This window comes from Callorhinus ursinus, unplaced genomic scaffold (assembly GCF_003265705.2).
Source record: "Callorhinus ursinus isolate GAN/ISIS: 27379988/994484 unplaced genomic scaffold, GSC_fseal_2.0 scaffold27, whole genome shotgun sequence".
NCBI lineage: Eukaryota > Metazoa > Chordata > Mammalia > Carnivora > Otariidae > Callorhinus > Callorhinus ursinus.
Window position 1 is genome coordinate 21613096 of NW_027397089.1, and position 18036 is coordinate 21631131.

At 36.9% G+C, this 18036-nt stretch overlaps 1 protein-coding gene across 1 annotated transcript; it reads left to right on the plus strand.

Moving 5' to 3' along the window:
* The first annotated feature begins 15537 nt into the window (after positions 1–15537).
* Positions 15538–16493, plus strand: LOC112829980 (putative taste receptor type 2 member 33). The gene is given in 2 exon segments (XM_025879612.1): positions 15538–15790; positions 15793–16493. Coding segments are annotated over 2 exon segments (954 nt in total).
* Positions 16494–18036: the final 1543 nt, after the last annotated feature.

Consider the following 18036-nt stretch of genomic DNA (forward strand, 5'->3'; position numbering starts at 1 on the left):
ATAGTACCTGACTAAATAATAAGAGGGGTATTCATGAAGCTTCGTATCTCTTCCCAGAACTAATTGGTTTAGCACTGGAATTACAGTATCAATAGAGGGAACTATTCTTTTGTGAAGGTCTCTGCATCTACATCACACAGCAGAATTTTGGTTGTCCTTTCTGGAATTATGGTGCAGACATCTCTAACTGGATGTCAACCTGCAACTGTTTAGCTATGAAGCCATCAGTGAGGCACCACACCAGAAATATATTGATGGAAATGTGAGTTGGAATGAAGATCTCTTTCTGGTGGTGGCAGCAGAAGTCATCTTAGGAATGCAGGGAAACGGGTTCATGGGACTGGCAAACGGCACTGAGTGGGTCAAGAATGGCAAATAATTTTGAGAAATAGCAAGCTAACACAGATACCCAAGACTACTGTGATATCTTAAATTCTGAGAAAATGAATACATTTAAAGAAGTTTCCATATTCTAAGGGAAAAGACTTTAACAGAAGTCCTTGTAGGTTCATTTCAATTTCAACATTCCTTTTATCAGGTCCTTTTAGGTGTTGAACAGCACTATAATTTCCCTTACCCCATGCTGTTACCTAATAAATTTTCTCAAAGTGATCTGATATAATGTTTCATTAAGGGAAATTTCACTGCTATAGTAACGCTAGCTGGCAGCAGCAGATTATTTGAGACAGAAAGAAGAAAGTTTATAAAACTAATATGGAACATTAATAAATGTATATGCTATCCAATGCAATATGAAGAAATATATGTAATCACGGTCATAGGGAAAAGAATAACAAAATTTTTTCAATTTTTCAACTTAAATTCAAAATTAGAATAGAAAAGGGATTATGTTAAATGTAAAGTAAGTGTAATAATAATCTAATAAATATAAAGGTACAAACATTAGTTTGATGTTACTAATTTTAGAAAGGATCCGAAGCAATGGGATGTTTCATATAGTATTCATAGAATTGAAAACTGGGAAAAACAACTTTGTGCAACAGTATGGTATTTTGTAATGAAGGTGAAGATGTGTATCCTGTAACATATTAACTGCACTCCTATTTAAATCACTGGAGAATGTTTGGTACTTGGGCACCAGGATATATATGCAAAAATGTGTATATTACTACTTTTCTTAAGAGCTGGAATTGAGGTCATACAAATGTCCATTATGATAAATGAGTAAATAAACTATGGCATACTTATACAATAGAATACTATGAAACGATGAAAATGGACAAACTGGATCTATAATGTTTCTGGGTTCTTTGTTAGAGAAAAAAAGTCACAGATATAGAAAGGTAAATTTGTAAAGCATAATACATATTCAGTGTAGTGTTTGGATATGTGTGTGTATATAAAGTGCTACTTTGACTACTGTAATAAAATAACCCGGATTTAATCACAGTAACTGGAAATGCAAATAAGCAGGTGGAAGAATTTTGTTTGCTAATGATGTTATCAAAATATGAAGGGGGTGCACCTGGGTGGCTCAGCTGGTTAAGTGTCATCTGCCTTCGGCTCAGGTCATAATTTGGGGGTCCTGGGATCACGCTCAGTGGGGAGTTTGCTTCTCCCTCTCCTTCCACCTGCTTATTTATGGTAATTTAATTGCTAGGTTTCCCTTTACTTTTTCTAAAACTTATGGCAAAATGACCTCAAGCAAAACAAACATTGCACTTTCCTATGAACATGTATATAGCTTTTATATAATAATACAGAATCTTTCCTTCATATTTTTCTAAAGATTTTTAATTATTTGTTTGAGAGAGAGAGCATGAGCTGGGGGTGGGGGGCAGAAGGAGAGGGAGAAGCAAACTCCCCACTGAGCGTGATCCCAGGACCCCCAAATTATGACCTGAGCCGAAGGCAGATGACACTTAACTAGCTGAGCCACCCAGGTGCACCCCCTTCATATTTTGATAACATCATTAGCAAACAAAATTCACACACTATCCAATATGAAGCATAAAGAACCAAATAAATGGAAAATACAGGCTAGCAGACATGAAGGTTATAGTCAAAAAGTCTAACAGTCTGGAGTTCTAGAATGTAGAAGAGAGAAAAGGGGTGGAAAGTTATATTGCTGAGATTTTCCCAAAACTAATAAAATGTTTCAATCCTTTGATTAAGAAACCACTGAACCTCAGACAAGATAACAAAAACAATTTAACTTATAAACACTACAAGAATCCAAAGATCAAGAGAAAATCTTATAAACAGCCTGAGAAAAACAGATTATATTAAAAGAAATAGCTGTTTCAGTGATTTTTTAAAATAAGTCTTAATTTATTTATTTTGAGAGACAGAGAGAGGGAGGGAGTGTGCACAAGCAGGAGGAATGGCAGGCAGAGGGAGAGGGAGAAGCAGACCCTCCACAGAGCAAGGAGCCCGACACATGGCTTGATTCCAGCACTCTGGGATCATGACCTGAGCCCAAGGCAGATGCTTAACCGACTGAGCCACCCAGGCACCCTGTTTCAATGATTTTTAAATGAGTTCTGTATATATCTGGGAGTCAGGTACAGTTTGGGTGGTTGTCAGTTTAGGTTGGATATCGCTGGGAAAATTTGATTCCATTAGTGTCATTTTCCTTCTGAGACAAGTTCACTAATCTGGGCATGTTCTCATGGTGATTGAAGAAGAGCAAGATGGGGCTGGCCCCAGTGGAGGAGCCATTTCAAATCTTTACTGTGTCCCATCTATTAATTCTCAATTCATCAAAGCAATTTTACATGACTGACCTCAAAGCCAAGGGGCAAGGCAGTCACCCTGCCCATGGTAGAGGGTACTGAAAGATTACTATCCAAAGGGTATAGCTACAGTGAGGATTAAATAATTTCAGGAAAATGAGGCAATCCATCCTAGTTTACCTTCTTGGTTAAATGATTCCGGCTCCTCCCACATACAAAATATGCTCATTCCTATCTGAGCATCACCCAAAGTGTTATTGTTAGAGCATTATTCTTGAATTCCAGGATCTTAAAATCTACATCTTATTTGGTTATGTCTCTTATTAATCTGGTAATTAAGAAATTTAAAAGACAATTTATTTTCCTGGCAAAGATGTGGTATGTAGGGTTGAAATGACAGGATAACCATAACAAACAGCTCCATTCAAATAGAGGAATAATAGAAAACATATTGCAATTATGGCTCATAGAAGTTCTGAAATCATGTGTTGAAAATATTTTCATGACCCTTTACTTTGATTTTAAAAAATTTTTTATTTAAAAAATTTTCCAGCTTTATTAAAATAAAATTGAGAAATAAAATTGTAATATATTTAAAGTGTATAACATGATCTTTTTATATATGAAAGAATTCCCACAATCAAGTAAATTAATACATTCATCACTTCAAATGGTCACTTTTCTTTGATGAAAAAGCTTAGGATCTCCTCTCTTAGCAAAATCAGTTATACGATACAGTATTATCAGTTGTAGTTGCCATGCTATAAACTGCATCCTCAGAACTTATTCCTTTCATAACTGGAAGTTTGTACCATTGTAGAAACCTCTCCTCATTTCCCCCACCTCCAGCCCCTGGCAACCACTTTTCTACTTCCTGTTTCAAACGGCTTAGCTTTTCTTTCTAGATTCCACATATAAGTGATAGCATGCGTTACTTATCTTCTCTGTCCGGTTTATTTCACTTAGCGTAATGCCCTCAAGGTCCATCTATGTTGTCACAATTGGTAGGATTTCTTTCTTTTTAAACGCAGAATAATATTCCATTGTTTATATACTTACCACATTTTATTTATTCACTGATCTGTTAACAGACACTTAGGTTATTTCCATACTTTGGCTATTGTGAATAATGTTGCAGTGAACATGCGAATACACATGTCTCTTTGAGATAATGATTTTATTTCCTTTGGATATATACCCAGAAATGGGAATGCTGAATTACATGGTAGTTCTCTTTTTAGTTTCCTGAGGAACCTCCTGTGGCTGTACCGATTTACATTTCCTCTAAGTGTACAAGGGTTCCCTTTTCTCTACATCCTTCCCAGAATTTATCTCTTGTCATTCTGATAATAGAAATTCTGAGAGGTATGAGGTGATATCTCATTGTGGTTTTGATTTGTATTTCCCTATTTTTTTTAAAGATTTTATTTATTTATTTAATTAGCAGAGAGAGAGAGAGAGAGACAGTGTGGAGGGAACACAAGCACGGTGAGTGGGAGAGGGAGAAGCAGGCTGCTGGCCGAGCAGGGAGCCCGATGCGGGGCTCGATCCCAGAACCCTGGGATCATGACCTGAGCTGAAGGCAGTCGCTTAACCAACTGAGCCACCCAGGTGCCCCTTGTATTTCCCTATTAATCAGTGATGTTGAGCACCTTTTCATGTACCTGTTGGCCATTTGTATGTCTTCTTTGGAAAAATGTTTATTTAAAAACTTTACCTATTTTAAAGCCCGATTATTATTTTTTTAATTGATTTGTATGAGTGCCGTGTATATTTTGGATATGAACCTCTCATCAGATCTGTGATTTTCTCTCATTTCATAGGTTGCCTTTTGATTTGTTGATGGATTCCTTTGTTTCGTGGAAGATTTTTAGTTTGAGATAGTCTCATTTATTTTTATCTCTGTTGCCTTTGTTTGGTGTCAAATATTAAAAAATCATTTTGCCAAGACCAATATTAAGGCGCTTATCCCAATTTTTTTTCTAGGAGTTTTATGGCTTCAGAGTTATGTTCAATCTTCAGTCTATTTTGAATTAATTTGTGTGTATGGTGTTAGACTGGAGTCTAATTTAATTCTTTTGCATGTAAATATCCTGTTTTTCTAGTGGATTTTTTGAAGAGATTTCCTTGCCCCATTGTATATTCTTGGAGCCATTGTCCAAAATTAATTTTCCATATATACATGGGTTTATTTCTGCACTCACTACTCTATGCTATTGATCTATGTGTCTGTTTTCATGCCCATATCATTATGTTTTTATTACTATACCTCTGTAATATGGTTTGAAATGAAAAAGTGTGATGACTCTAGCTTTGTTTTTCTTTCTCAAGAGTGTTTTGGCTTTTCAGAGTCTTTTGTGGTTCCATACAAAATTTAAGATTGTCTTTTCTATTTCTGCAAAGCATGCCATTGGAATTTTTCTAAGAATTGCATTGAATCTGTAGATTTTTATGGTGTTGTGTACATTTTAACATTATTTATCCTTCCAATTCATGAACATGGACTATTCTTCCATTTATTTGTGTCTTCTTCAATATCTTTCATCAGTTTATAGTTTTCAGTACAGATTTTTCATCTCCTTGGTTAAACTTATACCTAAGTATTCTTTTTGATGCTGTTAGTACTGGGATTTTTTTCTTAAACCTCCCCTTTCCCCCCTTCCAATCAATAGTTTGTTTTTAATGTATAGAAACATAACTGACTTTTCTATATTGATTTGGTCTCCTGCATTTTTACTGAATTTGTTTATTAGTTCTATCATTTTTTGTGGATTATTTATGATTTTCTATATTATAATATGTCATTTACAAACAGGGGAAATTTTACTTCTTCCTTTCTTATTTGGATGTTTAATTTCTTTTTTGCATAATGATTCTTATTTTTGCATAAATGCTCTGGCAGAGGCTTCTAGTATAATTTTGAATATGAGTGGTAAGAATGGGCACTCTTGTCTTACTCTTGATCTTGGAGGAAAAACTTCTAACTGTTTGCCACTGGATGTGATATTAACTGTAGGTTTATTATATATGGCCTTTATTATTTTGAGATCTGTTCCTTTTATACTTAATTTGTTGAGAGTTTTTAACATGAGGGGATGTTTTATTTTGTCAAATGCTTTTTTTTTGCATCTATTGGCAATTTGTTTTTATTGTTGGAGCAAGCCAGGGGGAGAATGCCAGGGATGATAATATGATTTTTATCTTTCATTCTATTAGTGTAGTATGTCACATTTATGGATTTGAATATGTTGAACCACCCTTGCATCTGAGAAATAAATCCCACTTGCTCATGATGTATGATCCTTTTTTAAAAATTGAGGTATAATTGACATATAACATTGTATAAGTTTGAGGTGTACAATGTTTTGGTTTGGTACATTAATATATTGCAGCATGATTACTGTGGTAGTGTTAGCTAGGTGTGTGATCCTGTTAATGTGCTGTTGAATTGGATGCTTTGATGTTTAGTGCTTATATATTTACTATTGGTATTTCTTCTTAATGGATTTACCTCTTTATCAGTATATAATGATCTTCTTTGTCTACTATTATGTTTGCTTTAAGATTCTTCAACTATCTTTACTCTTTTTCATTCTTTCTCTTTGTTTTTCTGATTGAATGACTGCAACCACCCTGTCTTTGAGTTCACTATCCTTTCTTCCTCTTGATTTGTCTTGTTGAACTATTCTTTGAATTTTTCAGTTCAATGATTTTTATTCTTCTGCTCCTTGATTTCTATTTGGTAGTTTTTAATATTTTTTCTTTGTTGTAATTCTTATTTTATGCATCCTGACCTCCTATAAACATCTTTACAAACATGATTTTGAACTTTCTACCCAGTAAATCACTTATCTCCATTTCATTAAGGTTGGTTTCTGGAGATTTATCTTGTTCTTTTCTTTGAAATATATTCCCCTGTTTCTTCATTTTCTTTGACTGTGTTGGTTTTTACACAGGAGATAAAACAGCCACTTCTCCCACTTTTTAAAAAAATTTTTTTTAAAGATTTTATTTATTTATTTGAGAGAGAGAGAAAGAGAAACAGCATGAGAGGGGAGAGGGTCAGAGGGAGAAGCAGACTCCCCTCTGAGCCAGGAGTCCGATGCAGAACTTGATCTGAGGACTCCTGGATCACGACCCAAGCCAAAGGCAGTTGCCCAACCAACTGAGCCACCCAGGTGCCCCCACTTCTCCCACTTTTGACAGACTTGCCTCATGTAGATGAACCTCATCATCAGCTTGGCATGAGAACCTCTTTGCCTCTCAAACCTGTGTAATTGTCCAAGCTGTTGCTTTTGTTCATAGTGGCTCCCTGTAGATGAGGGTGTGTTAAGGCCCATCAGTGTTCCCAAAGCTTGGGAAATACCCATATGACTGTTCGGGTTCCCTGGTGAGTTCTAATTGTTTTCCCCCTCAGTTCCCTAATGCAGGCTAATTGGAAACCCAACTTATAGGTGCAGCCGTGAATGTCAGAACATGAGATATGCAATCCAGCTCCTATCAGGGAGAAACTGCAAACTAGGTGTTTTTGCCTACTCACTCTGTGCTGAGCCAGAGGGAATAATTACTATGAGGGACTGTGCACCCAAATATAATCACCTTTATGTTTTGTGCAGTCCTGGGGGACTCATGAATGCTGGGTGCCATTAGTTCTCAGAGCTAAATGATTTGAGGGCTAGCCCCTTAGGTTGCAAAAGTTGCAGTATTTGATGTGTGTACCAACTCCTTCTAGGGAGAAGTTGGCAATTTGTTTTTATTGTTGGAGCAAGCCAGGGGGTGAATGCCAGGGAAATATCACCAGCTCTTTTGGTCTCCTGGGACAATCCCAGTCAGCACCTAGATACAGGCTGATTAGAAGCTGACCTATCAGGCAGCAGCTGGGAAAGTGTGCAATTAAACCTCTTAGGGAATCACTAGGAGATGAGCTTTTTGCCTGCTACCTCTGTGCAAAGCTCAGGGAGCATAGCCACAGGGGGTAATTGTGCACTCAGTTAACAACTGTTCCTTTGTTTGCTCTGGTCCTGTGGGATTCATGAATGCAAGCCCTGTTTGCTTTCAGAGCTATGTGATTTGGAGCCTTCCACCATTCTCTCAAGCCAGCTACTTCAGGAAGATGAGAACATGGTCAGAACAGTGGATTCCATGAACAGGAGCCCATTACCACACTTCTCTCGCTGTGAAGTTAGTTCCTTGATCAGAAGAAATGCAGTGTGGAATGACTTGATTGTAGAAAAGGCATTCTGTAAGTGCATGGATCATAGTTTTGTCAGAAGCATTGTGTACAATGAAGGCAAATCCATATCCAGAGTAAGTGACTATTCCAGTAAGAACAAGACATTGTCCCTTCCTTGATTAAAACAGTCCAGTATAATCAAAATGCCACCAGGTAACTGGCATTATTCTGGGGATCACTCTGGGGAATAGAGCCATATCTGGGACTCAGTGTTGGTTTCACTTGCTGGCAGATTAGACATTCAATGTTGGCCATTGTAAGCAGAAGTTCATGTTACTAAGCCAATGCATAATCTCCATCCCTGCCACCAGAGCCACATTATTCATGAGCTTATCGGGCAAGAACAGAGGTGGCTGAGAAAAGAGACTGATGTATTCATAGACTCTGTCATCTTATCCACTTAATTCTTAAAATCCTCCTTTATTCAGGTCACCCTTTGGTGGACATTCCCATGGGACACAAATACCTTCACATTTTGTGCCTATTCAGAGAGGTCTGTCTATAAACATCTTTTTCATATTTTCTTGTCACTAATTTTCTAATCATATTTCACCCAAGCCCTTGACCACCCAGCCAAACTATTGGCCATAGCCCATGAATGAGTATATAATTGAATACCTGTCCAATTCTCCTCCTAAGCAAAGGTATACACAATCAGGTACATTACTTGGAATTCTCCCCTCTAGAAGGATTTATTTTCACTGCAGTCCTTCAGGGATATCCAAGAAAAGGGTGGTAGTGTTACAGTTGTCCACTTTTGGGTGGTACCTGCATATTGGATAGAATCACTGTAAACCAGGCCCAGGTCCTTTCTTCCTCTGGCAACTGATCAGAGACAACTCCTTAATGAGGCCATAGGTACACACTGGGAGAGAGAGGCAGTGTAGCAGAGAGGGGGCATGGGCATTTGCTACTTCTTTGTGTACCTTACTTGTGCCTTTAGGGCCTGCTCAGGCCCAATCACATAGATATCACTTCCATTTGATGATGAATGTCACTGTCCATGTCCAAATTTATGGCTTAGAGGGTCAGATAATACCCATTCATGATGGGAAGCTCATTCATGTGGTAACTTGGTTGCCCATGGCTAAGCATTCAGTCTCTACTAAGGCCCAGTAGCAGGCCAAAAACTGTTTCTCAAAAGGAGAGTAGTGAGCTTTGGAGGATGGCAGGGCTTTGCTCCAAAATCCTAAGGACCTACACTATGATCCTCCTATAGGGGTCTGCCAAAACCTCCAAACAGCATTCCTATATGCCACTGCCACTTCATATAAGAGACTTTATAATCTATTCTATAGGCAAAAATTTCATACTCATAATAATAGGCAAAGGCTTTTGTCAATTGCAAACAGAAACACAGAGGGCTTGCTTCTTTGTATAACATCAACCCCAGGACAGAATAAATATAGAACACAAAAATTCACTCGTACAGTTATAAAATTCACTAATACAGACGTTCTCCTTTCCAGAAGAAGCAAGATATATTCTTGCACAGACAGATAAACAAAAAACTAGCAAACCAATTGTGGAGCATTTCTCACCTGTTGGAAGAGAGATCTTCTCTATCAAATACACCAAAACACTAAATTCTGAATCACTGTCACTATATCCATTTGTTATTGCTATGCAACAGATTACCAGAAATTTAGTGACTTGACTTAAAAAAAATAACAATATTTGTTATGTCAAAGTTTTTTTGTGTCAGGAATCTGGGCAAGACCTAGCTGTGTTCTCAGCTTCAGGATCTCACCAGGTTGAAATCAACATTTTGACAGTGTTGCATCCTCATCTGTAGGCTTGACTAGAGAAGAATCCACCTCCACGTTCATGCAGGTTGTTGGCAGAATTCGTTTTCCTGTGGCCCTTTCCATAGGCACTTCATTGCAGGGCTGCTTACTTCTTTAAGGCCAGCAAGAGTCTCTCACTCAGTGGAGGCCCCATCATTCTTTTGAAGTTTAATCTGATTATATCAGGCCCATGAAAGATAGTGTCCTTTTCAATGAACTCAAAATCAGTTGATTTGGGATCTTAAGTATCTGCAACATCCCTTCATGCTGGCCATATTCTGCAGACTAGAACTAAGTCACACACTTAATGCCACACTTAAAAGGAGGGAATTATGCAGGATGTGAACATTAGGGAGAGGTAATCATGGGGACCATGGTAGGGTCTGTACACCACAGCTGTCACAAATAAGAAATAATATATTAGCAGTGCACAAATTAGAACCAGAACCAAACTTGCTGAACATTCAGAATCATAAATAAAAACACAGATTCAGGAAGGAAAGAGAAACATAGAGTTGGTAAAAATCCAATTCTATTGCCACGTGGGACTTACTTGGAGCCTGGACAAGACATGCCCATGCCTGGGCCTGCAGAGCCTATAACAGACTTTCCTTGGGCCGCATAGTGTAGTTTGCTGGCTCCAGCATGTGGGTCCACCTGGGAATCCTCTGGCCATGAAAAGAGTCAAAGTATAACTTTTAAAAGTTGAAAACATGAGTCTTCTAAAAATGTAAAAGTGGAATGATTTATTTAACTCATGGATGGGGAAAACTGGAGACAGAAAGGCTGATTTCTTATCTCTGACTTTTTATCTGGAGTCAGATTCCTTCTACTTGAAGAGCACCCTTCAGTGTTCCCACTGGTGAGGTACTGCTGGAAGTTTGTTTCTCTGAAAATATTTTGCCCTCATTTTTATTTATTTATTTTTAATATTAACTTCAGTGAGGTATAACTTACATATAGTATAACACACCCATTTTATGTAATTTGATGAGCTCTATTATATACCTCCTTGAAACAATGACCATGATAAAGTATAGAACAATTTTACCACCTCCAAAAATTATTTTATGTTCTTTTTTGATCAGATTCCAGACTACTTTTGTGCTTCCTGTCTCAGTTTTGCTTGTTTTACAAATCATACTCTTTTTTGCCCAGCTCTTTTTTCAATCATCATAGTTTTTTGAGACTAATTCATTTTGCTAAGTTTATTTCTTTTATTGCTAAGTGGTACTTTCTTCTATGGATATTCCACAATTTTTTAATTCATCTCCCTGTTGATTTGTATTTAAGCTATTTCCAGTAGTAATGGACTTTAATGAGTAAAGTTGGTATTAACATTCTTGTTAAAGTCTTTTTGTGGACATATGTTTAATTTTTGTTAAATAAATACATGAATGGAATAGATGAATTGTTGGCAGTATGTATGTATAACTTTATTAGAAACTATCTATCAGTTTTCCAAAGTGGCTGGTTTATTTTACACTCAGCAGAAATATATGAGAATTCTAGTTGCTTCACATCATAGTCACAATCTAGCATGGTCAGTTTCTTTAATTTTAGCATTCTAGTGGGTTTGAAGTAGTTTACATTTGCATTTCCCTTATGTGTATTGATGTCGAGCAACTTTTTATTGGTTTATTGCATCTTCTTTTGTTAAGGGTCTTTTGGAATCTTTTGCTTATTTTCCTTAAATTGAGATGTTTGTTTTCTTTGAATTGAGTTGAAGGAGTATTTAGTGTATACACATATATTTAAAAAACAGCCCTTTGCAATATATATATATTCATATATATAACATATGTTATATATTTATAAACATATATATATGGCAAACTGTAATTTTTTTTTTAGATTTTATTTATTTATTTGACAGAGAGAACACAAGCAGGGGGAGAAGGAGAAACAGGCTCCCTACTGAGCAGAGAGCCCAACGTGGGGCTTGATCCAGGATCCTGGGATCATGACCTGAGCTGAAGGCAGATGCTTAACTGACTGAGCCACCCAGGCCTCCCCTGTAATTTTCCTGATAGTGTCTTTTCATGAAGTATAATTCATCACTTTTTTCTTTTTTGTTTAGCTTTTTGTATGTGTGTGTACATGCATGTGCATGTATATGTTCTAAGAAACCTTGGCTTATCCCAAGGTCACAGAAATATAATCCAATTATTTTTTAGAAGCATCATTGTTTTATCTTTTATATTTAAATCTAAGATCACCTCAAATTAATTTTTATATGGCATGAGGTAAAAATTGAAGTTCATTTTTTTATACCATTATTCAGTTTCCCAGCATCATTTATTAAAGAGAATTTTATTTCCCACGGAATTGTTTGGTTCCTTTGTCAAAATGAACTGACCATACATGTGTGGGTCTATCACTGGATACTATTTTCTAATCCACTGATCTACTTGTAGAAGCAAACCACAGTACCATATTGACTTAATTACTGCAGCTCTGCAATCATGAAATCAGACTTGTATTTGTAGAGCAAATGTTTTTGGTTTTGATGTACTTCAATTTGTTAATATCTAAGTTTTATGCATCATGCTTTTGGTTTGTATTTAAAAGGTCTGCCTAACCTAAGTTTACATAAGTTTTCTCATTTAAAAGGTCTGCCCAACCTAACTAACCTAAACTTGTAAACCTAAGTTTACAAAAGTTTTCTCCTATGTTTTATTCTTTTTTTTAAAGATCTTATTTATTTATTCATGAGAAACAGATTGAGAGAGAGAGAGGCAGAGGCAGGTTCCCCTTGGAGCAGGGAGCCCGATGAGGACTTGATCCCAGGACCCTGGGATTAGGACCTGAGCCACACAGACGCCCCTCCTATGTTTTATCCTAAAAGTTTTATAGGCCTAGCTCTAACATCAATTTTAAGTTAATTTTTGCATAGGGTGTGAAATAATGGTCTAAAGTCAATTTTATTTATGTGGATATCCAATTTTCCCAGCATTATTTGTTAGAAAAATGAGACATCATTCTTCCCACTGAATTAACATGATACCTTTTTTGAAATCAGTTAACCATGAATATTAGTGCTGATTTCTGAACTTCAGTTGTGTTTCACTGATTCATATATGTCTATCATTCTGTATCACACTATTTTTTTTGTAGTGTTCCATGATTCATTGTTTGTGTGTAACACCCAGTGCTCCATGCAGAATGTGCCCTCTTTAATACCCATCACCAGACTAACCCATCCTCCCACCCCCTTGCCCTCTAGAACCCTCAGTCTGTCCCTCAGAGTCCATCGTCTCTCATGGTTCGTCTCCCCCTCCGATTTCCCCCCCTTTATTCTTCCCCTCCTGCTATCTTTTTCTTTTTTTTTCTTAACATATAATGCATTATTTGTTTCAGAGGTACAGATCTGTGATTCAACAGTCTTGCACAATTCACAGCGCTCACCATAGCACATACCCTCCCCAATGTCCATCACCCAGCCACCCCATCCCTCCCACTCCCACCACTCCAGCAACCCTCAGTTTGTTTCCTGAGATTAAGAATTCCTCATATCAGTGAGGTCATATGGAGTATCACACTATTTTGATGAATGCAGCTTTCTAGCAAGCATTACATTGGAAATGTAATTTTCCAAATTTGTTCTTATTTTTTTAAATTCTTTTAGTTATGCTGGGTGCTTTGCCTTTCTATATACATTTTAGGAATATTTTTCATTTCCTGCAGGAAAGCTTCTAGGATTTGATATGGATTGCATTGAATACATAGATCATCTCTTCACCTAAAAAAATTCTTCTCTTGCTGGATTTTAGTTCAGCTGGTTCTCCTTCCTTGCACAGCTCTGTGATGTATTTAAAACACAATTTTGACAATTTTTTACCCAATCCCAGTTGTTAACAGGAAGAAATCTTGCTTTTTCAACCTGCTACATTGTATTCATTAATGTAAGTTCTTGCAGGTTAACTCTGAAGCATGGAATAACACAGGATCAAATGAGTAACAGTTCTCCATGCCTGCTCTGTACCAGACAGGTAAAAGGGAAAGAACTTAATACAAATAATGTAATAATTTCTCACAAAGACGACCTGAGGAAGATACAATCATCTGCATTTTATTTGATGATTTGAGTGAGGCAGAGAGTAATTTTTTTTTTTAAAGATTTTATTTATTTATTTGAGAGAGAGAGAATGAGAGAGAGAGCACATGAGGGGGAGAGGGTCAGAGGGAGAAGCAGACTCGCTGACGAGCAGGAAGCCCGATGTGGGACTCGATCCTGGGACTCCAGGATCATGACCTGAGCTGAAGGCAGTTGCTTAACCAACTGAGCCACCCAGGTGCCCCCAGAGAGTAATTTTTTTAAAAAAAGATTTTATTTATTTGAGAGAGAGAAAGCGAGAGACAGAGGAAGAGCGGAGAGGGAGGGACAGAGGGAGAAGTAGACTCCCCTCTGAGCAGGGAGCCTGATGCAGGGCTTGATCCCAGGACCCTGAGATCATGACCTGAACCAAAGGCAAATGCTTAACCCACTGAGCCACATGGGTGCCCTGACAGAGAGTAATTTTGAAATAGATTAGAAACATATGATGCAAAGAATCTGGGTTTTCCTTCCTGGCAGTCCAACTCTAAGATCCTCTGCTAAAAATAATTATATTACAGTATAAAAACTGAAACTGAATAAAATCTAAGGGTAGAGACTAATTTTAACATCTATTAATCTTAAAATATTAAGAAATCAAAAATGAATTAAACAGAATATTTACAGATAGAGAAGTCCAGACTTTACAGTGGAAGCCCATGTTCTTTTAAGTTTCCAAGGGATATTTAGAAAATTTCTGAATGTTTTAATTAAATGATATTTAAATATTAAATAGACTCAAGAGAGAAACTTTATCAAAGGCTTAAGCATGAGAGATATGTTTAATAACTACAAATAATGGGCTGAAAAGCCTGACTGAGACAAAAGATGGATTTAAACCTGGATGAACTCCCTGAAATTCATTTTCCATTTTGAAAATTATAGGACATAGGTGCCTGGCTGGCTAACTCAGTAGAGCATGTGACTCTTGACCTCAGGGTTGTGAATTTGAGCCCCACATTGGGCAAAGAGCTTACTTTAAAAAGAAGAAAATTACAGGACAATAAGTTCTCTATTAAAGAAGTGTGGGTGTGTGTGTGTGGATGTGCGCTTATGCATTTGTAAACAATAGAAGTATGCATAAGTGTTAGTTATCGGCAACCAGCTTTTGGGAAGTATTGGCATTCCCCCCAAACCCTTGATGTTTTGATAGGAGAAGCTTGAATTCTTTCTACATAATTGTGACATTAAAAAGAAATCCATAAACCTTAAAAAAATAAGTCCATAATGATGACAATCTTACTTATGGCTAAGCTTTATCTAACAATTAAGATACTCACTGTATATTCTGTGTTTTGGGTTTTTCAATTTTACTCTGAAAAATAGCGTCGATGAACACAAATTATGAAGAGGTTAAACAAGGAAAAAATGGCAAACCACTGAAAGACAATATGGCTTTATTTGCACGCTAGCAAATGAGAATTTAGCTTTCGCTTCAGCATCCATTATGAGTATTCCAGCCTACAGCAAGGACATGAGGTATATAAATAGAAGTTAATTTGAGCTGTTTGAGGAATAACTATGGTTTTCATCCAGACAGCATTGAGCTCATCTATTAGCATACCCTGGTGCTTTCCTGCTTGACATTGGTCACAGAATTTAAAAGAAACAAGAACTTTACTTTCACACTCAGAAATCAGCTGCCTATAGAACGTAAGGTCCGAATATTCAAGGAATCTCCACCAGTGACATTAGACTTAGCTTTTTGGTTTTTTCTTTCTAGACATGGTAACTTTACTACCGGGCATTTTTTCCATCCTAGTAATAACAGAATTTGTTCTAGGAAATTTTGCCAGTGGCTTCATAGCAGTGGTGAACTGCATTGTCTGGGTCAAGAGACAAAAGACGTCCTCAGCTGATCAAATTCTCACTGCTCTGGCGGTCTCCAGAATCGGTTTGCTCTGGGTAATGTTAATAAACTGGTATGCAACTGTGTTGAATCCAGCTTTATATAGTTTAGAAGTAAGATTTCTTGTTCATTTGCACGGATGGTAAACAATCATTTTAGTATCTGGCTTGCTACTAGCCTCAGCATATTTTATTTGTTCAAAATAGCCAATTTCTCTAACCTTATTTTTCTTCGCCTGAAGTGGAGAGTTAAAAGTGTAGTTCTTGCGTTACTGTTGGAGTCTTTGTTCTTTTTGGTTTTTCATGTTGCAGTGCTAAGCATATGTGAGAAAAGCATACATGAGAAAAATTCCTTCATAAGCAAGATGAAGGAATACGAAGGAAACATCACTAAGCAGACCAAATTGGGGAACATTGTAAGCCTGTTGAATATGACTGTATTCACGCTAGCAAACTTTGTGCCCTTTGCTATATCCCTGACATCTTTCCTGCTCTTAACCTTTTCCCTGTGGAAACATCTCAAGAAGATGCAATCCAGTGGTAGAAGATCCCAAGATCCCAGCACCAAGGTCCACATAAGAGCCATGCAGACTGTGATCTCCTTTCTCTTGTTATTAGCTGGTCACTTCCTGACTCTAATTGTCACAGTCTGGAGTTCTAATGGGCTGCAGAACAAACTATTCTTCATGCTTTGCCAAGCTTTTGGATTCTGGTATCCTTCAAGCCACTCATTTATCCTGATCTGGGGAAACAAGAAGCTCAAACAGGTCTTTCTGTCTGTTTTATACCAGGGGACGTGCTGGCTGAAAGAACAGAAACTCTCAACTCCATAGATCAGTAAGAGGTGGCATTGTGTATGTTCTAGTAGAAAGTTACCTGATGTAGGTTAATATTTTATACCTCCTACTGGTTCTTCCATAGTGTATGTAATTGAGTAATTTTCAGAGTTTTACTCAGAAAAGACTTACCTAAGCTTATCACATGAAAGTATATACATATATATATATGAAAAATGTAAAAAAGATTGGAAATAATATACCCTCACCAATTTTTTCAGGTAAACAATCTAATTATACATAATATTATAAGAAATTCCAGAGAATTATGAAGCCATGTGTATTTCACATACATATTCTATGTATCATCTTCCAATTAAAAATTTATGATCTACCTTTATGCATTTTTCAGAATTGACAAGTTATCTTGGGATGTCATTGCTATTTTTCATTGTAATTTGTATCACAGTGTGCTTAGATTTCATTGTTTGAATCTCCAGTCTTTTCCATGGTCAGGACAGTCAATTCTAAATCACACAGTGAGGATGAATGTTTGGGGTAGATATTATTCCATCATAAATTCTTACCTCATGGTTAATAGCAGTTAGGGCTATGATTAAGAAAGGTGTACACAGTGTAATTCATAAATGACAAACATATTGCAAGTAAATTTTATATATGTGTACAGTAAACTCTACTGAAGAATACTTAAAGAAGTAAGTGAAAATTTTAGAAAAAACTGAGTTCTACAGCAGAGATAAAGAAGAAAGAAACATGCTCATGACCTCTTTTTAATGCTGTTGTAAGTTTCCTTATACAGTTAGGGAAGTGATTTCTTCTAGTTTTTGATTGAAGACAGACCCATTTTTAAAATTAAGATCTGATTTCAAATATTTCAGTTTTCTCTTAAACCACCTCTGGGCCTCGAATCGCCAAACATCTCAAACACCTTCTGTTTTTAAAATTCTTTTAAAACTTCAGTAAAGAAGACTCAAATCTTCCCCATTGAAAAAATACTCATGATTAGAATAGTAAAGAAATTATGGTATATAATTCAATAAACCTTTCTGCATACATTAAATGGCATCTGTTAAGTCCATGTAATCATCATAGGGGATTTCTTTTTTTTTTTATTTGAGAGAGAAAGACACAGTGAGAGAGGGAACACAAGCAGGGGGAGTGGGAGAAGGAGAAGCAGGCTTCCCGCCGAGCAGGGAGCCCGATGCGGGGATCCATCCCAGGACCCTGGGATCATGACCTGAGCCGAAGGCAGACACTTAATGACTAAGCCACCCAGGCGCCCCCATAAGGGATTTCTTAAAGAGATGTTTCATTATAATCTTTTGAAAACAATGAAATGGGAGAATGTGTGTTGGCATATTCATTGATAGCAAGCTCTATTATAGGAAAGAAATGTGTAATGTTGTCCAACAACCGAATTCTACATGACTGTTAAGTATTGGTGTTAGGCGATTTAACAGTTTTCTACATCTTAAGATAAATCGTCTCCACATCTGCTATTTTTATCATCTGTCTCTCCTGGTATAACATACACTTCGAAAAAGTGAAGATCTTATTTACTGCTGACTCCTAAAACCTA